At 34.9% G+C, this 18,262-nt stretch overlaps 1 protein-coding gene across 1 annotated transcript in view; it reads right to left on the bottom strand.

Annotated features, from left to right (window-relative positions):
- Positions 1-6,128: 6,128 nt before the first annotated feature.
- Positions 6,129-18,262, bottom strand: part of GPATCH2 (G-patch domain containing 2) — a 187,174-nt gene continuing 175,040 nt past the window's right edge. Inside the window, exon 10 of the mRNA XM_079107157.1 lies at positions 6,129-9,586. Within this exon, the coding sequence (XP_078963283.1) occupies positions 9,366-9,586 (221 nt within the window). The 3' untranslated portion in view covers positions 6,129-9,365. The remainder of the gene's footprint in view (positions 9,587-18,262) is intronic.

The raw sequence follows: 18,262 nt of genomic DNA, 5'->3' as shown, positions 1-18,262 counted from the left end.
GCACCCAGAAATACCAATTCCTTTTCCTGTCCAATGTCTTCACTGTGTAAATTCGGATTTGGGAACCAGAACACTCATGTAAATTTCCTAGACTGGTAAGGAATAGACCAGATCGAAACTGAGGTTTTCTGACCCCTAGCCAGTGCTGCTTCCAGTCTTGTAACTCTTCACTTTAGGTCCCAGATATAAAAGGAAAACAAACCATAGGAACTAAAGGGCTGTTCTCTGCTGTTCTTTCCTTTATAAGTTGCTTCTTTCCTATGGAGGGAGTTCTGGGGCTCTTGTCTGATTGATTGGAAGGAGATGGAGACTGGGCACCTGCTGACTGCAGAGGCAGCTGCTGACTGCAAGGGAAACCATCTTAGCCATGGCTGCCATTGTTCCTCAACAATCAATACTAAGGCTCACTTCCCTGAATGTGTAATAAGCAAGAAGGCACAAGATGGTATGGAAAGACCAAAGGATGTGGCTTTGAATTATTTCTAACAGCTTTGTAAAATACTCAGTGCAAAATACTGTGTGTTATATATCAATTAACATATTTGAGAAGTAAAGTAGCGTTCAGAATTCTTTTCCAATCTTGTGAGCTCCTTGAAGTAATGGGCCTTCTCTACAGAGAGGAACAACAGAATTTGATAGAGTAGGGTTCGATTTTAAAAAAAGGAAAAATGAGGCCAAGTCCTTTAAAATGCTCTCTTGCTACAAGGTAGAACTTTATTAAAGCATTATAAAGTGTAACAGCTCCTTTAAAACTATAAATTCTTAGATGATTGCACAATCAGAGAAAATTCAGCAGGTCAAGTACAGTTGTACTTTTCAGCATTTTATAATACATTTAAATATTAGCTAACATCCAGCAGAGAATTAGTATTATATGGAAGTAACAAAGCCTCTTAATTTAGCCTGTACAAAAAAGGGACATTTATTATGAAATAAAGGGGTGCCTTATGGGACTGAGGATAAGTTCTTTGGAAAGAATTATAACCATGGTAGAATGCTCAGGAGTCCTGTATTAACCTAGACAGGCTGTCATTTTACCTTCTTGCCTGCTAACATAAAAACCTAAAAACTGGACAATTAACTGTTATTATGATTTTAGATTTCCTTTATCTGGATCTATGATGGATATTTAATAAATACTGGCCTAAGCACTTCAGCTTTTACTTTTTCCCTCTGTTAAGTATTTAATGATCTGTAAATAAGCACTTGAGGAAAATGCTACCTAAAGGGACCCTGTGCTCTGTTATAACATGAAAAATCTTTATGTAATACAAGTGGTTCACCTTCTGGTTTTTCTTTTGCTAATAAGATGTTTAGGTCCACATGGTGATGTATTCTATCCAATAATGGAAAAGGCCAGTCCCTTGGAAGGAGAGGTTGTACTTTCTCACAGAAAAGATTACTTCTTCCATATTCTCAGTGATGTTCTTCTCTTTCCCCAAAAGACATCTGACAATATCGAGCCAGGTCTCTAGGGCTGCAGGAAGCTCAGATATTTTCTTGTTCCATCTTTGTTCTCTCTGCTCCTCAATTTCGTTCCTTTTCCTCAAGTGGCACTGTCTCTCATTCCCTGATTCTCAATGACTCCTCCATTCAAGAGACCAGTCACACAAAAGCTAGAATGAAATTACTTAGTCCAAATTTTAAATTCCTGGGAATTTTCTTCAGCAGAGAGTTGAAGGTGGTAAGGTCCAGAACACTTCTCAGATAAAAGAGAGCTGGGCAGATGATCCAACAGGGTTCACATAGAAGACTGAACTTGGCTGTGGGCATAAGTTTGACAGGGTCCTTTTATAATTCTAGGATTGTCTCTCTCAATTATATTCTTGTTCTTAGGTGCTTCTTGGGGAGTAAAGTCTGATTAGTGCTCCCTTGCTGATTCTTATGTATTCTGTAGGTTGGTAGGCTCTATTCCAGAATATACTCTGGAAAAGACTGTGAAAAGACAGAACTTCAACCTAAGCATCTTTAACAAGCAGTCTATCTTGGGAAACTGTTAAAACATTAGATTTTCTTACAGTTGTGGATTTACTACATTCTCTAACAGTGCTGGGCACTGGGTTCTGTGTCTCACCCTGACGTTTCTGTGAGATTAGCAGCAGAGGCACAGGAGAGCGGTGGTAGGTTCCAGGGGCCAGGGTGAGCATGGCTGAATGATTTGCAGATAACATTGAATACAGGAGGTTGAATTATGTATTTTTATTGTTGGTAGGTTTTGATTGAGCATATTTTTAAGAACCTAATCTCTTCTGGAGTCATATCAGTTATTCATCAATAACAATGAAATTAGGAAAATGGTTTGCTATGACTGTCCTTCCTGGGACCTGTTAGCAAAGTGAAAATGAGTTAACACTTTTCTCCAACCCTCTAACCCCAGCCTTTTACGTAGAATAGTAACAAACAGGAACAACTTATTACTTTACTAGAAACAGAAAAGGAAAGGCTACCTAAGCAAGGCCATTATGCCACACACTATACTAGGCTGTTTTATGCACATTATTTAATTTAATCTTCGTAATCCTATGAGGAAAGCTATTATTATTCCTAAATTCAGGAAAGGAGCTTTAAACCAGCAAGATTAGCACCAAAGCATACAGCAGGTATTAGCACCGGACACTGAGACCCACCAGGAGTCACTCCAAGGGCTGTCTTTGGCACCATATCACATAAGCACACAAGTTCTCAGCTTTCGGTAAGCCCTATCAATCATTCTTCAAGGAGCAGCTCCAATCTACCTAGCCATGCAGATTTCTCTAACATTCTTAGATTTTTTTTTTCTGCTCTATTGTTCAAAACTTATAAACATATTTTATCCTTTTTACAAACAATTCTGAAATTGGGATATACATCACCATGAATGATAGATAACAATTTGGCACTGTATTCATTCTTTCTCTTTTTTTCTTTCTTTCTTGTACATAAAATTAAGGTGCATCTCAGAATTAATGGCATCTTAGGCTCTATGGAGTGTGTTGTCTGCTGCTTTGGTATTTAACTGTCTGGATATATCCTGTTAAGACTATGTGGCAGAACTAGTTAGTGCTCATTAGATATTTACGTGCTCCCTACTATGGGCAGATTCTTTTTTGACTCAATTGATCCCATGCGGCTAGTTCTGGCCAATGGATCACAAACAGAAGTGACACATGTCCCCCAGGCCAAGGCAGTTAAGCGTTTGTGTCTCTTCCATCCCTCTTTCTCGCCACAGAGAAGTTGGGAGCCAATAGGTATTAAATACTCATTTATTTCACAGGTTTGCAGTAATATGTACTCACCTGACAAGTGGACCATGAAGACTCCTTCTGCTGGGTTCCTACTAAGCAAAGACTCATTACACACCTGACACTTTTAAGAGGTAGTCCTGGGGTGCTGTTCCCCCTTCTTCCTTTTCATCTCTGTGCTTTTCATTATCTACGCACTCAGCTAAACTTCCATAGGCAACATTCCGTTATGCCAACTGGTCTGTGGATGGGGGAGAAACAATCTTAGAAAGAGATACACAAGAGACAGCATTTAATTTCTAGTTTCCAAATGTTTGATTGGAAACATGACCAAGGGTGTGGGCTTCAAAATACTTGGCTCTTCCTCCAAGTTGGGAATATTTTGGCACAGTTCACTGGTTTCTTGAAAAGCCCTTGGGACTGACTGGTCCCTAGAGTAAGATGACTCTCTAGCTTCACTGAGTGCTCATTCTCTAGAGAATGCGATTCCAAATTCCCTTTTTGTATCGTCTGAGGACAATCCTGTTTGTGAAAATACCTTATGGTATCGCCCTCAATCTCAAAGTGAAGAGAAAGACTGTTTGCTTTGATGTAATCAGATTCTCTGGAATTTAATCCTATATCCTATTTATGGCTGAGCTAGCCATTCAAAATTAAAATGAACCTTTCATCCATGTGTATCATAAATGGGCATTTATCAGGATTATATGATTTTGCAATCCATCTGAATACGTAACCAGAATTTGTTTTCTTTCTGTTTCACTATGTAATTACCATGCAACAATAACAAAAGTGACATGTTTGAAGAACAGATAAAATGCTGTAAATTGGCCAGTAATGGTGATATTTCCTCATCTTCTGAAAAACCCATTTATTCTCTCTCAACAAATCAAGGCATTGTCAGCCCATACTCATCTTGTGGCCAGAGGGGCTCCACCAATTTCTGGATGTGAGTGAGTCTTGGAATGCAGATGAGGGCAACTAACGAAGGCTTTCAGCACAGGCAGCTGGTCTTTGCTTGCCTCAATTTCTAAATCATCCATAATGGGGCCAAGACCTCCCAAGCACTAAAAAGAGCGAGCTGACATGCTGGACAAACTGTTAATTTTTTCCTGAAGAAGCTGCTATATTGCACATCTGTCACTGCAGCGCAGACAATTACTCACTGAGTCGGGGGAAAAAAAATCTGCTGCTTGTTTCTAGCTGAGTTGTTAAGGGGCCTAATGGAGAAACACAATGGCGTGGGAGTCAAACATGCTGGTTTCCCGTGTGCGTTGCAATTGTTTCCTCCCTTTGGAAGGCTGTCCTGTGATATTAAAATATGAGAAGTAGAACGAGATGTGTTTTAAGAAATATGAATTAGAAATGGTGCCACGAAAGGATCAGTGTATGAAGATGTGAGAGGGTCCAGAATCAAGCTTTAGACGGTGGACCACTGTATTCATTGCTGAGATCTAAATACACTATTGCCAGTGTATTAGAAATGCTGTGCGCTTTTTTTTATTTTTTGCATTTTAAATCTCACACCATTAAGGTGTGTTCCCAAGTACTTCACATTCACCCCAAAATTATTTTAACTTTCATACTTCCCTTCTGTAACATGGATTACCTGTATTTTTTCCACAGTGGATTATAGTCACCCATGAGGAGCTACAGAAACCCAGATTAGCACCATGGTCTCCAGCAGAACTGCAGTTTTTCTTTCCTTTTTAAAAACTCACATGCTCAGTCTGTGAGATTCTGGCACATGAAAAAAATTCATTTTACTAAGGGATTTGAAGAATGTTTACTTTTGGAAAACACATTTAGTTTACTATTTCCCATCCTGCATTTCCTATAACAATGCCGTGTTTGAGAAAAATCAAAGTTGCTTAGCAATTTAATAGGAAGAAGCAAATAGAAGATAGTCAGGGTTGTTTTTATTTGGGACACTATAGTCTTATAGCTGAAAATCAAGTATTACTATTATGCTTTTAAAATGTTAGTGATTTACTTTGAAAATCTGAACTAAGGGGGACAAAAACCACAAAGAAACACACAAAAAAAGCCTTTGCTACTTAACGTCATCTTTCAAAAATTAAGGCATAAACACATGGCATCCTGTAACACAACAGGAGTGAGGGCTGTGAATCTGAGATGATTTAAAATGTATGACAATTCAAAGACAGGAGACAACTCTAATGTACAGATAAAACTCAAAGTGGCAATAGTAGATCATACTCCTGGCAGTTAATGGCACTGACTCACTAGAGACAAATCTGGATCTACTTAAAATGTCAGGTGTGTAAAGTAATGAGTCTTTGCTTAGTAGGAACCCAGCAGAAGGAGTCTTCATGGTCCACTTGTCAGTTGAGTATATATTACTGCAAGTCTGTTAAATAAATGAGTATTTAATACCTGTTAGATGAAAAAAAAAATCCATGTACTTTAACAACTTGACTCACTTTTTTGGGAGCAAAGATAAAATTCAATCAATGCAAATAGTGAACGGCCTTCTGTAGCAAACAAAACTCAGACTGTGGTTAAGTATAATAAAATATTTCAAATACCTAAGCAGGTTTATGAGAGAGAGAACTTTCCAGAAGGAAATGGAGTGACTTTAATACACGTGACTCTGATTGCTTCTTAGAGAACTTGAACCTTGTTACAATACAGTCACGGAATTATTGAGTGAAAAGAGGCCTGCACCCAGTCAATCTAATTCAGCTACAGGAGGAAATAAAAATAAACAAGAAAATGTGGCAGAATAGATCATAATGAGATAGGAATACATTTGTGAGTCAAATATATTTACCAATTTTTTTTTTCTAACTTCTTTTAGGTAAGAAAATGTTTCAGAGCTTAAAGATCACAATTAATTTAACTGCATGAATTAATGTTGTCAAAAGATTATAATTTTAAAAAATGTATGTTCACCTTTATTGTTTATTACTTTAAGGTTTAGAGGGAAACATTTAGAGTAAAGACAATGACTGCTTATAAATAACAGTCTTAAAACATTGTTTTATTCTTTCTCTTCTTTGTTGTATCTTAATATAGCTTTCTGCCAAAAGAAAAAAAAAAAAGGCCTAAAAAAAGTCCAAGACATTCTTTACCAACAACTTCATTTTACAATACCAATTTAGATCACTTTTTTTCTTTGAAAAACAAAACAGAGGTGAAAATGGTTTTATAAAACTATGTCAACAGTGATTCTTGTTTTTTTTATAAAATGAAACGTACTGAAGAGAAGCAATTGTCAGTTAATTAGAATACCAATTCATAGTATTAAAATAAACATATTAATAAACTGCAATATTTTGCAATCATGTTTGTATACTGTGTACATATGTGCACTGTAAATATACCTATATGCACACGTCATGCATATCTTCAGCCTACTGTTGAAACTTGATCACCACTGTACAAGTTATGAAATCTATGTGTTCAAATGCTAAGACAATTAACTGGCAAATTTTAGTTAGCAAAGAGTTTTCCTTGAAAGAAGTGCCAGATAGTTTAAAGTAAGAGCAAACAAATTTGAGGGGAATACACCCTGAAAAATTGTATTTGGGGAAAAGAAAGGAAGGAAATTATTCTAGCACATAGTTGGGTCAATATCAAATATAAAGAAAAAGTACAAAGAAAAAAAGTCAGATTGTTAATGTAGTCATGCTCAGCCTCTCTTGCATAATTTGAATAATACAGAAAGAAACCTACCCACTCACTTAACAAGTTTTAGCACAATTAATGAATCTGTAGAGTATAAAAGAATGGTTTCATGAGGGAGCAGAGGAAATATCTTACCACTTTTTTAAGGAGGTATGAATGATGTATTCTAAATCATCAACTCCTTTGGATGCTTTGGGGCATATTACCTGAAAAATCATAACTACATATAAAACATAAGTCTGTGAGTTTTATATCTAATAACCATTAGATTTACATTAAAAATTGTGTTTATTTTCTCCCACTAATTTTAGGTACAATTAGAATATCAGATCTACATTGTAAGGAAACATATTAATCGTAAGGACTGAATGCTGAGGGCAATTTCTATAGGAACAAAGGGGTAGCTTGGTACGTTGTTGCTTCTCTACTTTTGAGTGTTGATCCATATATTCTGTATAACTACACTAGAATATAGACTACATTAAGGAGTCTGTAAGCCATATATAGGGCTCTAGGTGTCAAGTTAAAATGACCTTCTTCTGTTAGTGGAAAATATGAATATGGGATTTTGGGGGTGGTAGAGAAGATAAGTGAACATCTCGTAGGAGCTGCTTAAGAACATTTGTACCTGTCTGTGATGGCAGCAATTAGCATTCATAAAGACTGCAATATTTAATTAAGGAGTCCCTCTTTACCAGTTTGGTATATATACTGTTCTTCACTATGAGGGTTTTGCATCCATTAGAACAAGGTAAAGTGAAAAACAACAGTCAAGCTCCAGAAGCTTGCAACCAGTGTTGCAATGACCATTGTTATCAGTGGCTCAAAATTGAGCTTTTCGAAAATTATAGGATTTTAAAAGATTTTCAGGCAGTGGTATTAAAACAAAACAAAAACTTTTTGAATAGACCTTAGAGAACAACATACTATTACAAAGAAATTTTAAGACCTGTATGTAATCTCCTATTTCCTCTCACTACTACGTAAGTAGAATGAACATTTAGGAAAAAAAAAAATCATTAAAAAATGGCAAATTTCTAGTGATAAACTTGTTGCAAGTAATCCTATAACAGGGATACTTTATTTAGTATGAATGTTTCAAAAGAGCAACTCAACAGGTAGTCTATAGTCCTCTAAACACCCTGTCCTCTTACAATATCCCTAGAAAAAGAGATAATTCTTATTTGGCAAATCACCAAGGCTTTCAAATGGTAGGCTGAACTTTTCCTTCCTCATTGGCAAAATTTTGTTTAGGTCTGTTACATGCATAAACCTTCTCTACTGCTGTTAATAACTCCTTTTGGCTGGCAATTGGCAAAATTTTAAAAATCTTATTAGGAAAGATCCTTCACATGCGTTATTGCCACCTTTAATCAACCTGTAGAGGCCATTTAATAATAATTATTAGTCCTTAGTAATGAAGATGATTACAAATGAACATTTTCTAAACTAAAAGCAATTTAGGATCTCTGATGCTATGAAGCAAATGATTCAGAATTAACTCAATAATAGATGTAAAATAAAAATGAGTTGTTTTACTTAAAGTAATAGCTTAGATCTTAAAAAGGTTAAGGCCATTTCCAGAAATCTGAATTCTTGGGAGACCTATTTAAATCTTCAAATAAATTTATTCGATTTACTCCAATGATTAAAATTTAAAAATCAATTTACTAAATTTGAGATGATCTTAAAAAAATATCAGCCTTTGGGAAGAGAGGTAGACATCTGGATGAATAGAATTTATAGTTCAATCATGGTGAATTTAAAAAATACATTTTCTTTCAATAATTATTTTATGTTCTAAACAAGGTAAAATTTATATCTGCATTAAAGTAATGTTGAGGGCACTCTGGTGTTAACAATGATGAGGTTTATTTTTGTCACAATGTCTGAGGCAAGCATTAATTGCTCTTTGTCAACTGTGGGACTTGATACTACATTGTCCAAAGATAGAAAATTAAAGAATTTCACTGTTAGAAAATCCTTAAAAGAAAGTCAAATTCAAGGAATATGAAATGGCCAAGTCTGTTAGAGATTTACTTAGAACTCCACTGATGGGATGATAGGAAATATGATCCTTTCTGGCCTATCTTATTTATTTTCCACATTTTTTATTGATATAGTCTATCCTATTTTAGAACACAGTACATGTGCTCACCTCTGTCTGGGTATCATGCACAGACGAGAACTGAGCAAAGCATTAGAAAGCACTGACATCTGAGATCAAAATAAATAAGAGAAATGAACTTCAGACTTAGAACAGTTGGAAATTACTGAAAAAATTTAAAGGGTATATGTTTTCACTTTAGCACCATGAACTGTGATGAAATCCTTTTCTAACACGGTGGCAGGACTATGTTCGGTTAGGAAATAGAGTGATGAGTCTGAGGCAATGTAGATTTCTGCTTCAAAACCAGGAACCGCATGGTCATTTTAGAACTACGAGATAAGTGAATGAAAATTGTAAAACATTTCTTCTTTTTGCTTTTCTTCTTAGGCAGATTTTCCTGAACTGGGGGTAGTAGTTGTAGGAGTGCTTTTTGGTAGAGGAAATCCCAGTCCCAATCCTTTTGGCCTCTGCATGGCTTGAATTGGCTCAGAGATCCCCTTGCCATCTCGTCCAAGGCCTGACCCAGGTGTCCAGCCCATATTCTGAAGCATTCGGTTTCCAATGTTGTTTTCTAGAATTGGCTGGGCGTTTTCACCTACAAATCCTGAAATGAGAAAAATGACAACATACTTTAGTATGGACACAGGTGAAGATCTCCTGAGGCCACAAAAACCATATTCTCTGTTTTTTTGTTTGTTTTTGAAATAAGGTCTCAGAAAGCATCGTTTATTCATCTTTGGGTACCTATTTTAGTAGAGGAAACAATGGAAGAAAGATTTCTCTTAGAATTTCAATTCTACCATTTAGTAGCAGGGTAAGCTATTTAATCTCTCTGGACTTCTGTTTTCTCATATGTAAAACAGGCATAATACAACATACACTGTCTATTGCACATGAAGGGATGAGATCATGTATGTAAAAGAAAATCCTCTGAAAACCATGAAATACTCTACAAACGGATTAATTTTTATTATTGTGTTGGCCTCATTGATAAGTCTGAAAATTACTAATTTGCCCATATCTTTCATTTGCCCAGGACCTTGACATGCAATAGAATCAAAACTAACATCAAACCAAACCAAATAAAAACCACAACTGATAACATCCTGAATTCCTAGGAATTTACACTCTCCTGATCCTCTTCTCGTCCCTAATTATTCAGTCTGTTGCATCCCTCCTTCTCTTTACAGCTCCATGTTTAGAGGTATACAGAATCAGGTAAAAAGGGAAAATTGAAGGAAAAGAATATTGAAGATATATATCTTTACAACAGTCCTTAAATCTCCTTAAAGATCTACAGGATGACTTTTGTATATACATACACCAGCTCAGTCCTGGGTCTAGAGTATTTCTGCTCTGAAATGTACATAGTGTCTTCTAGACAAAGATTGAAATGGGCACCTCAATACTCTCAAAGGTTCATGAATCAGACATCTTAGCATCGACCTAATCCTTTCTCCCTTCTACCTCTTTCGCATAAATATCGATATTCTCTTCCTGACTCAGGATTATGACAGTAATTTCTTCCCTACTTCTACATTCTTCCACCTGAAGACAAAAGTGCTGGGACTCTCTATTCTACTCCTGTGATACTCTGTCAGGATGGTAGTACAAGGCACAGAAGGATCTTCAAGCATCAATAACAATAATAATGCCCTATGGTGTATCATACTGTAGTACTGTTCTATTTCCTGGCCCTGGTTGGTGGTTACACATATGGCCAAGTTAATATTGTCCTTAAAATGGCAAAACACATTTTCATGTGTTCTATGGTACATTTATTTCATATAAAAAAAGAATTATCAGTGTTGAACCAGTGGTGTATACCTTATCTGGTAATTTGTATGTGGCATTCTGAGTTGCAGAACGAGGAAAAGTGCAAAGTGCAAGAGACAAATTTTAATAATTTTAACTCTTAATTACTGTGGAGTAATCATCAATTGATTATGAAGGTCCTTTATTAAACATGTGGTATTCTCATTCTTTATATAGTTTAGGATTAAGAATGTTAACAATAATAATGTTTGTCACTTGCTAAATTCATTACAGGGAGTAAGAACTGGGTTACCACAATAATCATTTGGCTTTAGACTTATCAAATGGAATCATAGTTCACTAAAACAAGTACCTTAACATGTAGCAGAAAAAAAAAAAAAAATCTCTGAGTACCTGCAGTTAGAATAGCAGTGGCTGATATAAAGAAAAAAATTTTGACTAACACTATTTACTGTTTGATCAGGAGTTCTTGGTTATAAAAATAACAACAACAACAACAACAAAAAGAAAAGCCTTTATATCAAAAATCATGCTAAGTATAACAAAAAACCAACTGAGTTTTTATTTTGAAATTATGATTATGGTGGCAACCCAGACAGACCTTGAAGGTGTGTACATTTTCTCACAGCAGCTGCTGATCAGGTATGCCAGGGCAAAGAATAGTAAAAATATAGTATTTTATATACTATCCCTGATTTTTCAGTGATTGCCATGAGTTAATTTAATTCTGTCCATAAGCTAAGATCAGATCAGAGGTCTAATGCTGCCCTTGGCTACACATCTGTTTATTTTGGGTACAACAGCTTGCAAAAGTTCAACCTCGATTTGGTTAATATTTAAAAAAAAAATGAGGCCAATTTAAAATATCTATACTGATTGCTAAATGATGATCAATTTTCAGTTACAAAGTGAATAGCAAATGATAACGGATTCACTGTGATGTTTTAAAATGCTGGTGTTTCAAGCATCAAGCCTGGGGGGTGGTCACTCTACTCGCAAGCATGTAATTTTAAAAAAAGTGGAAAAAAACTCATTCCCTCTCATTTTTAAAAAAATGTTGGTTTCATTTCTTGTTTTCCTAAAGATAAAGTAAAATGAAGCAGTGTCTTATACTTAGAAGAAATAAAGAAAAAAGGACATTTAATTCCTCAAATGCTGTCTTTCCATATAGAAACACAATCTTAAAAAAAAAAAAAAAAAGAAAGAAATGGATACTTCATTTTTTCAAGGAAAATGATTCTACAGTGAGATCCCCTGTTGGTGTCTCATCCTTATTTTATGAGATTAAGACCTGGGAGTGGAACCACTCAGTCTCAGCACAGTATCTACCACAACCATAATTTCCTTTTCGTTTGCTCCTGGCAGTGCTAAATCCTTTAAGTCCTTTCCTAGAAGGCTCTCCTTCTGCTTGGGCAATTGTAGCAAAATGTAGCCTACTAACCCTTCTGCATGCTCCTGCTCCTGGGCCCTGCCTGCTGGATCTCATATCTATTACAGCCAAGTCAGTCCTTTCCCCTCAAATCTTCCAAAGAGTACTGTGGAGGGCAATTCACTTGCGTAATTGGCTCAAGAGATGAAAATCTTGTATCGGCCTCTCTTAGCCACTAATCTATCCAGCTGACTGCAAGCCTAATTGGCAGCTTGTTTAGTAATTTGGCTCCGAAAGTGTTGTATTGATGTTGGATCAACAGCCAATAGAAGGGAGGTGACACATGCTGCTTCCCATATAACAGCCAGTGGACTCCGCCTCTGTCCCTGCCCTGTGTTCAGAGGCAATTATAAGTTCACGATCACTCTTTCTTCCCTGTTCTTTTCCATATTACTTTACAGAGGGATAGAGCTATTATTATTGTTAGCTATGTTATTAAAACTGTGAGTTACAACACTGTACTCTTCTCAGTAACACTGTACTCTTCTCAGTAATTTAGACATGGATTTTTTCATGATTGTTAAGAACTCAAGTGGTAGCATTAACTAAGCACAATTTGAGAAGTGGTTGTCAAATGTTTTATTTCAACTGCTAATACAAAAAAGCCCCATTAATTCAGACTATTCTGTATTTCATCTGTAATGTCAGACATTTTTCATTGTGACTCACTGAATAAAATCAGTTTTAATAACTAATTGCTTAAAAATACAATACACTTGCTTTGTAAATAATGGAAACTTAATGCAAAAACCAGTTTCTTTTTTTCTTAAGTGATGAAAACTTTGAATGAAAGATATGATCTGTTATTGCCTTTGGAGAGTGAGTGTTCTTAGGACTAGACACTTTGGTTATACAGGAATATATTTCTTAGAGAATGATTATGGAATAAAGAATATGCACTTTCACAAAACTAAGGCTTGCAACAAACCTGTATAGGTCTCAAAGGTACACAGGGATGTTTATTTGCTATAATGTAATCAGGACCATCTATGGTTGGTCTACTATGTACCAAGCGTGTGGTTCCTTGGGTTACATATGTAATATCACTTCCATTTACTTATAACAATGGGCAAGGGGGAATTTTTTTTTTTTTTTTTTTTTTTTTCCCAGTGGTACTGGGGATTGAACTCAGGGGCACTCTACCACTGAGCTACATACATCCCTATTCCTTTTAATTATTTTAATTTGGAGACAGGGTCTCAAGTTGCCAATGCTGGTCTCAAAGTTGCAGTTTGAGGCAACTCCTGAGGCATTTCCCCAGTTTCTGGGATTACAGGTGTGTCTACTGTGTCAGGTCAAGGAGGAATTTTTAATGGTCCTCGGAGAGATGAAGTCACATAATGACACAGCAAATAAGCAAGAATTCAAACTTTGGTTAAGCTTATTCCAAAAGTATACACATACCTTCCAGTACCTCCCTGCCTTCCTATGACACATTTTTAAATATGTGAATTATAATAGTAATGTCTCTCAATTTGTATATGGAAAATATATAGCACATAAACACTGACATATTTGGATAAATGAGAATATAAAGATGCCTGCAGCCCTTAGGAATTACAAACGTTTTCATACCCACCATTTTGATCTTCCCTATTACCATGAAAAGTAGGCATTATTGGTTTATTTTATAGATGAAACCCATGTTCAGAAAGGTAGTGCACCTGCCCAAAGTCAACTAGCTAGAAAATGTCCCAGTAACAACTTGAACTCAGCACACTTGAGCCCAAATGTTACTCTTTCTGTTGAGTAAAAATTAAACTTCTCTAATCAATAGTTTCTATTACATCATGTCTTCTGCCACGTTTTTCCAACCAACTGAGGTTTTATTCTATTCCAATATTTCCAACTCCCAGAAAAATTACTAATCTACAAAAACATGAGAGGTTGACTAAAGAGACTGTAATACCTAAAGATTCATTCTGCTATAAATTCAGCTACACTACTTTTTTTTTTTTTTTTTTTGGCTACCATTTGAATTGTTTTAGTTGTATTTATTTATTATAAAAAGCATACACTAGGTTTTATTCTTTTATTTATTAAGATCATTCCTGAATTTAACTGTTGACTTTACTCTATTTACATTCATTGTGATTACTAATATACCTGGATTTATTTTGACTATGTATTTATATTACTCAATGCTATTAACCTAGCTTTTTCCATGCATTTTTTACTTTTGTTTGGCATCTATTGCTTGTTTATGGTAGCTTGATAACTATGCACTTTTCTATTTGTTTAAGAAATTACCTTTAAAAGTAAAAATGCATATCTCATTTATTTCCTCACATTTTACACATTATTATTGTCCAGAATTTTACATTCAAATTAATTATTTTCAAGGTCACTGCTATTGTCATTATGATAACTTTTATACATTCAATATTAGTTTAGCTTTAAGAACTTGTTCAACCATTCCTTTGTTCACCATTCCTTTATGATTTTTATTCTTTTTTTAAAGCATTCTATTTTCTTCAATCCAAGGTATCAAATTTAGTAATTAACAATGTTTACCTGAAAGTGACTTCTTTCATCCTCACTCTTGGATGATAGTTTAGTTGGACATACAATTCTAGGTTGATTTGGTTATTTTACCTCAGCATTTTGAACATCTTATCCCCTGAAATGTGTTAGTATTTTAAAGTTTGCTATCAGTAAAATTTCATTCCTATATAGGTTAAATCTTTTCTTCTTGGTTGCTCTTAAGTTCTTCTCTTTGTCTTTGGTTTTCAAGTTTTATTAATGTGTTTAGATATGACTTTATATTTAAAATTTTCTGATAAACTTGTACTTTTTAAATATAATATTAATGTTTATACTTAGTTTTAAAAATTCTATAGTGTCTTCTTGAATAATGCCTTCTCTAATCTCTCTAATCTTCCTTCTGAAAATTCTATTGAATGCATGTTAAGTTACATTCCATTGCAAGACCCATAGCCTCTCTACTATATTTTTCATCTTTTTATCTCTCTGTGCTGCTTTTTATTATTGTGATTTATAGTGAAATTCACTGTCTTTTCAGCTGTATCTAATCTGCCTTTAACCCAATCAGTGATCTTATAATTTTTAAAATACATAAAATAACTGTTAATTTCTACTTGGTTCTTTACCACAACTGTCTTTTCCTTTTCCACAGTTATTTCCTTTCATTTTTTATCTGTTGCTATAACTAAGTTTTTAGTTTTGGGTTATGAGATCATCATCAGTAAGATTTTATTTGCAGTGCTTCTTTGTGGCCTGGACTGTAGGCCACCTTGTTATGGTTTGGATGTGAGGTGTTCCCCAAAAGTTCACGTGTGAGACAATGAAAGAAGGTTCAGAAGAGAAATGATTGGGTGTGAGAGTCTTAGCTCAATCAGTGGATTAACCCCTCTGATACGGATTACCTGAGTGGTAACTGAAGTGGTGTGGTTGGAGGAGGTGGGAATTGGGGGTGTGGCTTCGAGGTACATATTTGTATCTGGCCAGTGGATTTCTCTCTCTTCTGCTTTCTGATCACCATGTGAGCTGCTTCCTTTTGCCATGATATTCTCCCTCACCTTGAGCCCTGAGGAATGGAGTGGGCCATCTATGGGCTAAGACCTCTGAAACCATGAGTCTGCAAATAAATTTTTCCTCCTCTACAATTGTTCTGGTAGATCTTTTAGTCACAGCAGTGAAATAGTTGACTGAAACATACCTCTGGATTAGTTCTGCATTTGTTTCAGAGACCATTTTTTTAATGTCAATTTTTTGGCTTAGTGTAATTTTAATAAAAAATTCATATGAGGGCCACCTCTTGGTTGTAAATCTTCAGAGATATTTTTAGGTGGAGCCCAGGTAGAAACAAAATTGTTTTCTCCTATGCCTATGGGTGGGTTTGTTTCTCATCTGTCCATTTCCATGGAGATTTTAGGGGTTCTGATTTCATAAGCAGCATTATGCTCAGTCTTCAGGCATGGCTCCAGGAGTATTCCAGGAGGTATACTAACAAACATACCTCAGAGGTTTCAGAATTGGTACATGTGGATGTGGGGCTATGTAGAACCATGTTTTCTGGTCTTGAATATTTCCCTTACTTTCCTGCAGTTGCAACTATACAACTTAAAAGATGGATTTGCATTTTATTCAGCATTTTCAGGTAGTCTGTAGTTTGACTATTTTTTTATGATTTAGTATTTCACATTGTCAGGAACAGCAATTATTTTCTAGCTTATATGTTTACTGACCTTGTCTACAAGTGTTGCTGAACTGAATGATAATGGAGGACTATTAAGACTCTACTAAAACACAGAACTGAATTGTGGCTCAGTGGTATATATGTCAGGAGATGAAAGATTGCATATTTCCTAGGATTTTGCTATTCATTCAGATGGAGTTTGGCTTCAGAATTAGCAACAAAAGTTCCTTCAGAAAAGCCTGGAAGAGACAAGATAATTGAGAGTGCTCACATAGATCCAGTGAGAAAAGAAAAGAAAAATATAATCAACAGAAAGATAAGTTTGGACAACTGAAGAAATCTAGCACTTTGGAAAGCAGCTTGGTTAGACCAAACATTTTTCATTATGCTTCATATGACTTATTCAAAAGCATACCTTTTAAACCTAGTCACCAATTATTATTATTTACAACCTGACTTTACTGCTTTAAATATTTATAAAGACTATTTTCCTGTTGAAATATCAGTAGGATGTGAGGAAAAAGTTGAAAAATCAAAAAAGCTGTAACGTAACCTCTTGTCAAGAACTCTCACCTGTCCATGGAAACACAGTTATTTTGGAGCAGTATCTATAAAAAACAAAATTGGCATTTTTTTTGCAAAACTTAAAATGTATAGGATAAAGGATGACTTTGTACAATGAATATTTTCGCTATATTATTTCAACAGAAAGCAAAATAATGACAGGCATTTAGTACTATACAGTTAGTAAAAATTTTTAAAAATGTAGTAGCCACAATATCTCATTAAACATACTTAAATCTTTTTACTATCAAATTCTCAGGAAGCTATGACTTCTACCCAAATGCAGACCACAGCCAACATTGCTGCTTGCCTTTTAAAAAAGTGTTAATAATATTCTTCTTATTTTGTTCACTGCTTTTCTTCACCTTTACAGATGACATTTTTCAAACTATAAAATGCATTCTGCTGGCAAACCTTCTTGCTTCAATAGTTCTCAATTTTATAATAGTAAATCTACATCCTTTGCTATAGAGACATCCACTATCTTCTGGTATGTGACTTTGAATGAGGCAGAGAACAAGCTATACATTAAAAAAATCAATATCTAACCTTATCAATATTCATTTTACTTTGTCAATACAAAATACAAAGGCGAAAGAGCAGTAAATAAGCTAAAGCACTGAAATAAATTTAGAGTTCCTGTCAAAATTAATAAATGTTCAGCCGATAACACTGCTGGCTGGTCTAGAGCCTTCTAAAGTGACTGAAATTATACTTCAATACTAATGTAAAAAAGGGTGAGAAAAAATTTCACTATACTACCAGATAATAAGATTTTGAGTTATTAATTTTAAATCTTTTAAAGATTTTATTACTTATTATAAAAATAATACATAACTGTTAATCTGAAAAGTCAAACTGTTATACAAACCTAATCTAGGATTAAAAAATTTAAGTGTCTAATTACAATTTTCTGACAGTTTTTTTGTAAACCCCTTCTATACTTGCTACACAATCAAATGATATTCACGTTATCAGTCTTTTAACTCTTCCTATTTCCAGTGTGAGCATTTTTTTCTCTTGCATTTTTCTAGCTAAAGGTAGAACAGAACTGTGAAGATATATCTTAATTCAGTGTTTTTTGTGAAAACACTCATCTTTAAGGGCCTGTGACAATGCTAGACCATTATATTAAAATAATTCTACATGCTAGCTCGACTTCATAAGTTTACAAATAGAACTGACTCCATTATGTGAATGTCTATATTTCAGAATGTGAAGATTATAATTTTCAGGGAAAATATGGTCTAGGATTCATAACCTCATTATCAAAGTGTATTTATGCAAAAGCATTTCTTACTTGAATTTGGATAATAATCTTCACCTTAGAGCTGATTCATTAGTATTAGAAG

This window comes from Sciurus vulgaris (genome assembly GCF_902686455.1).
Source record: "Sciurus vulgaris genome assembly, chromosome: 12".
Classification (NCBI taxonomy): domain Eukaryota; kingdom Metazoa; phylum Chordata; class Mammalia; order Rodentia; family Sciuridae; genus Sciurus; species Sciurus vulgaris.
Note: the sequence above shows the minus strand (reverse complement) of the source record. Positions and strands in the feature narration are given on the sequence as shown.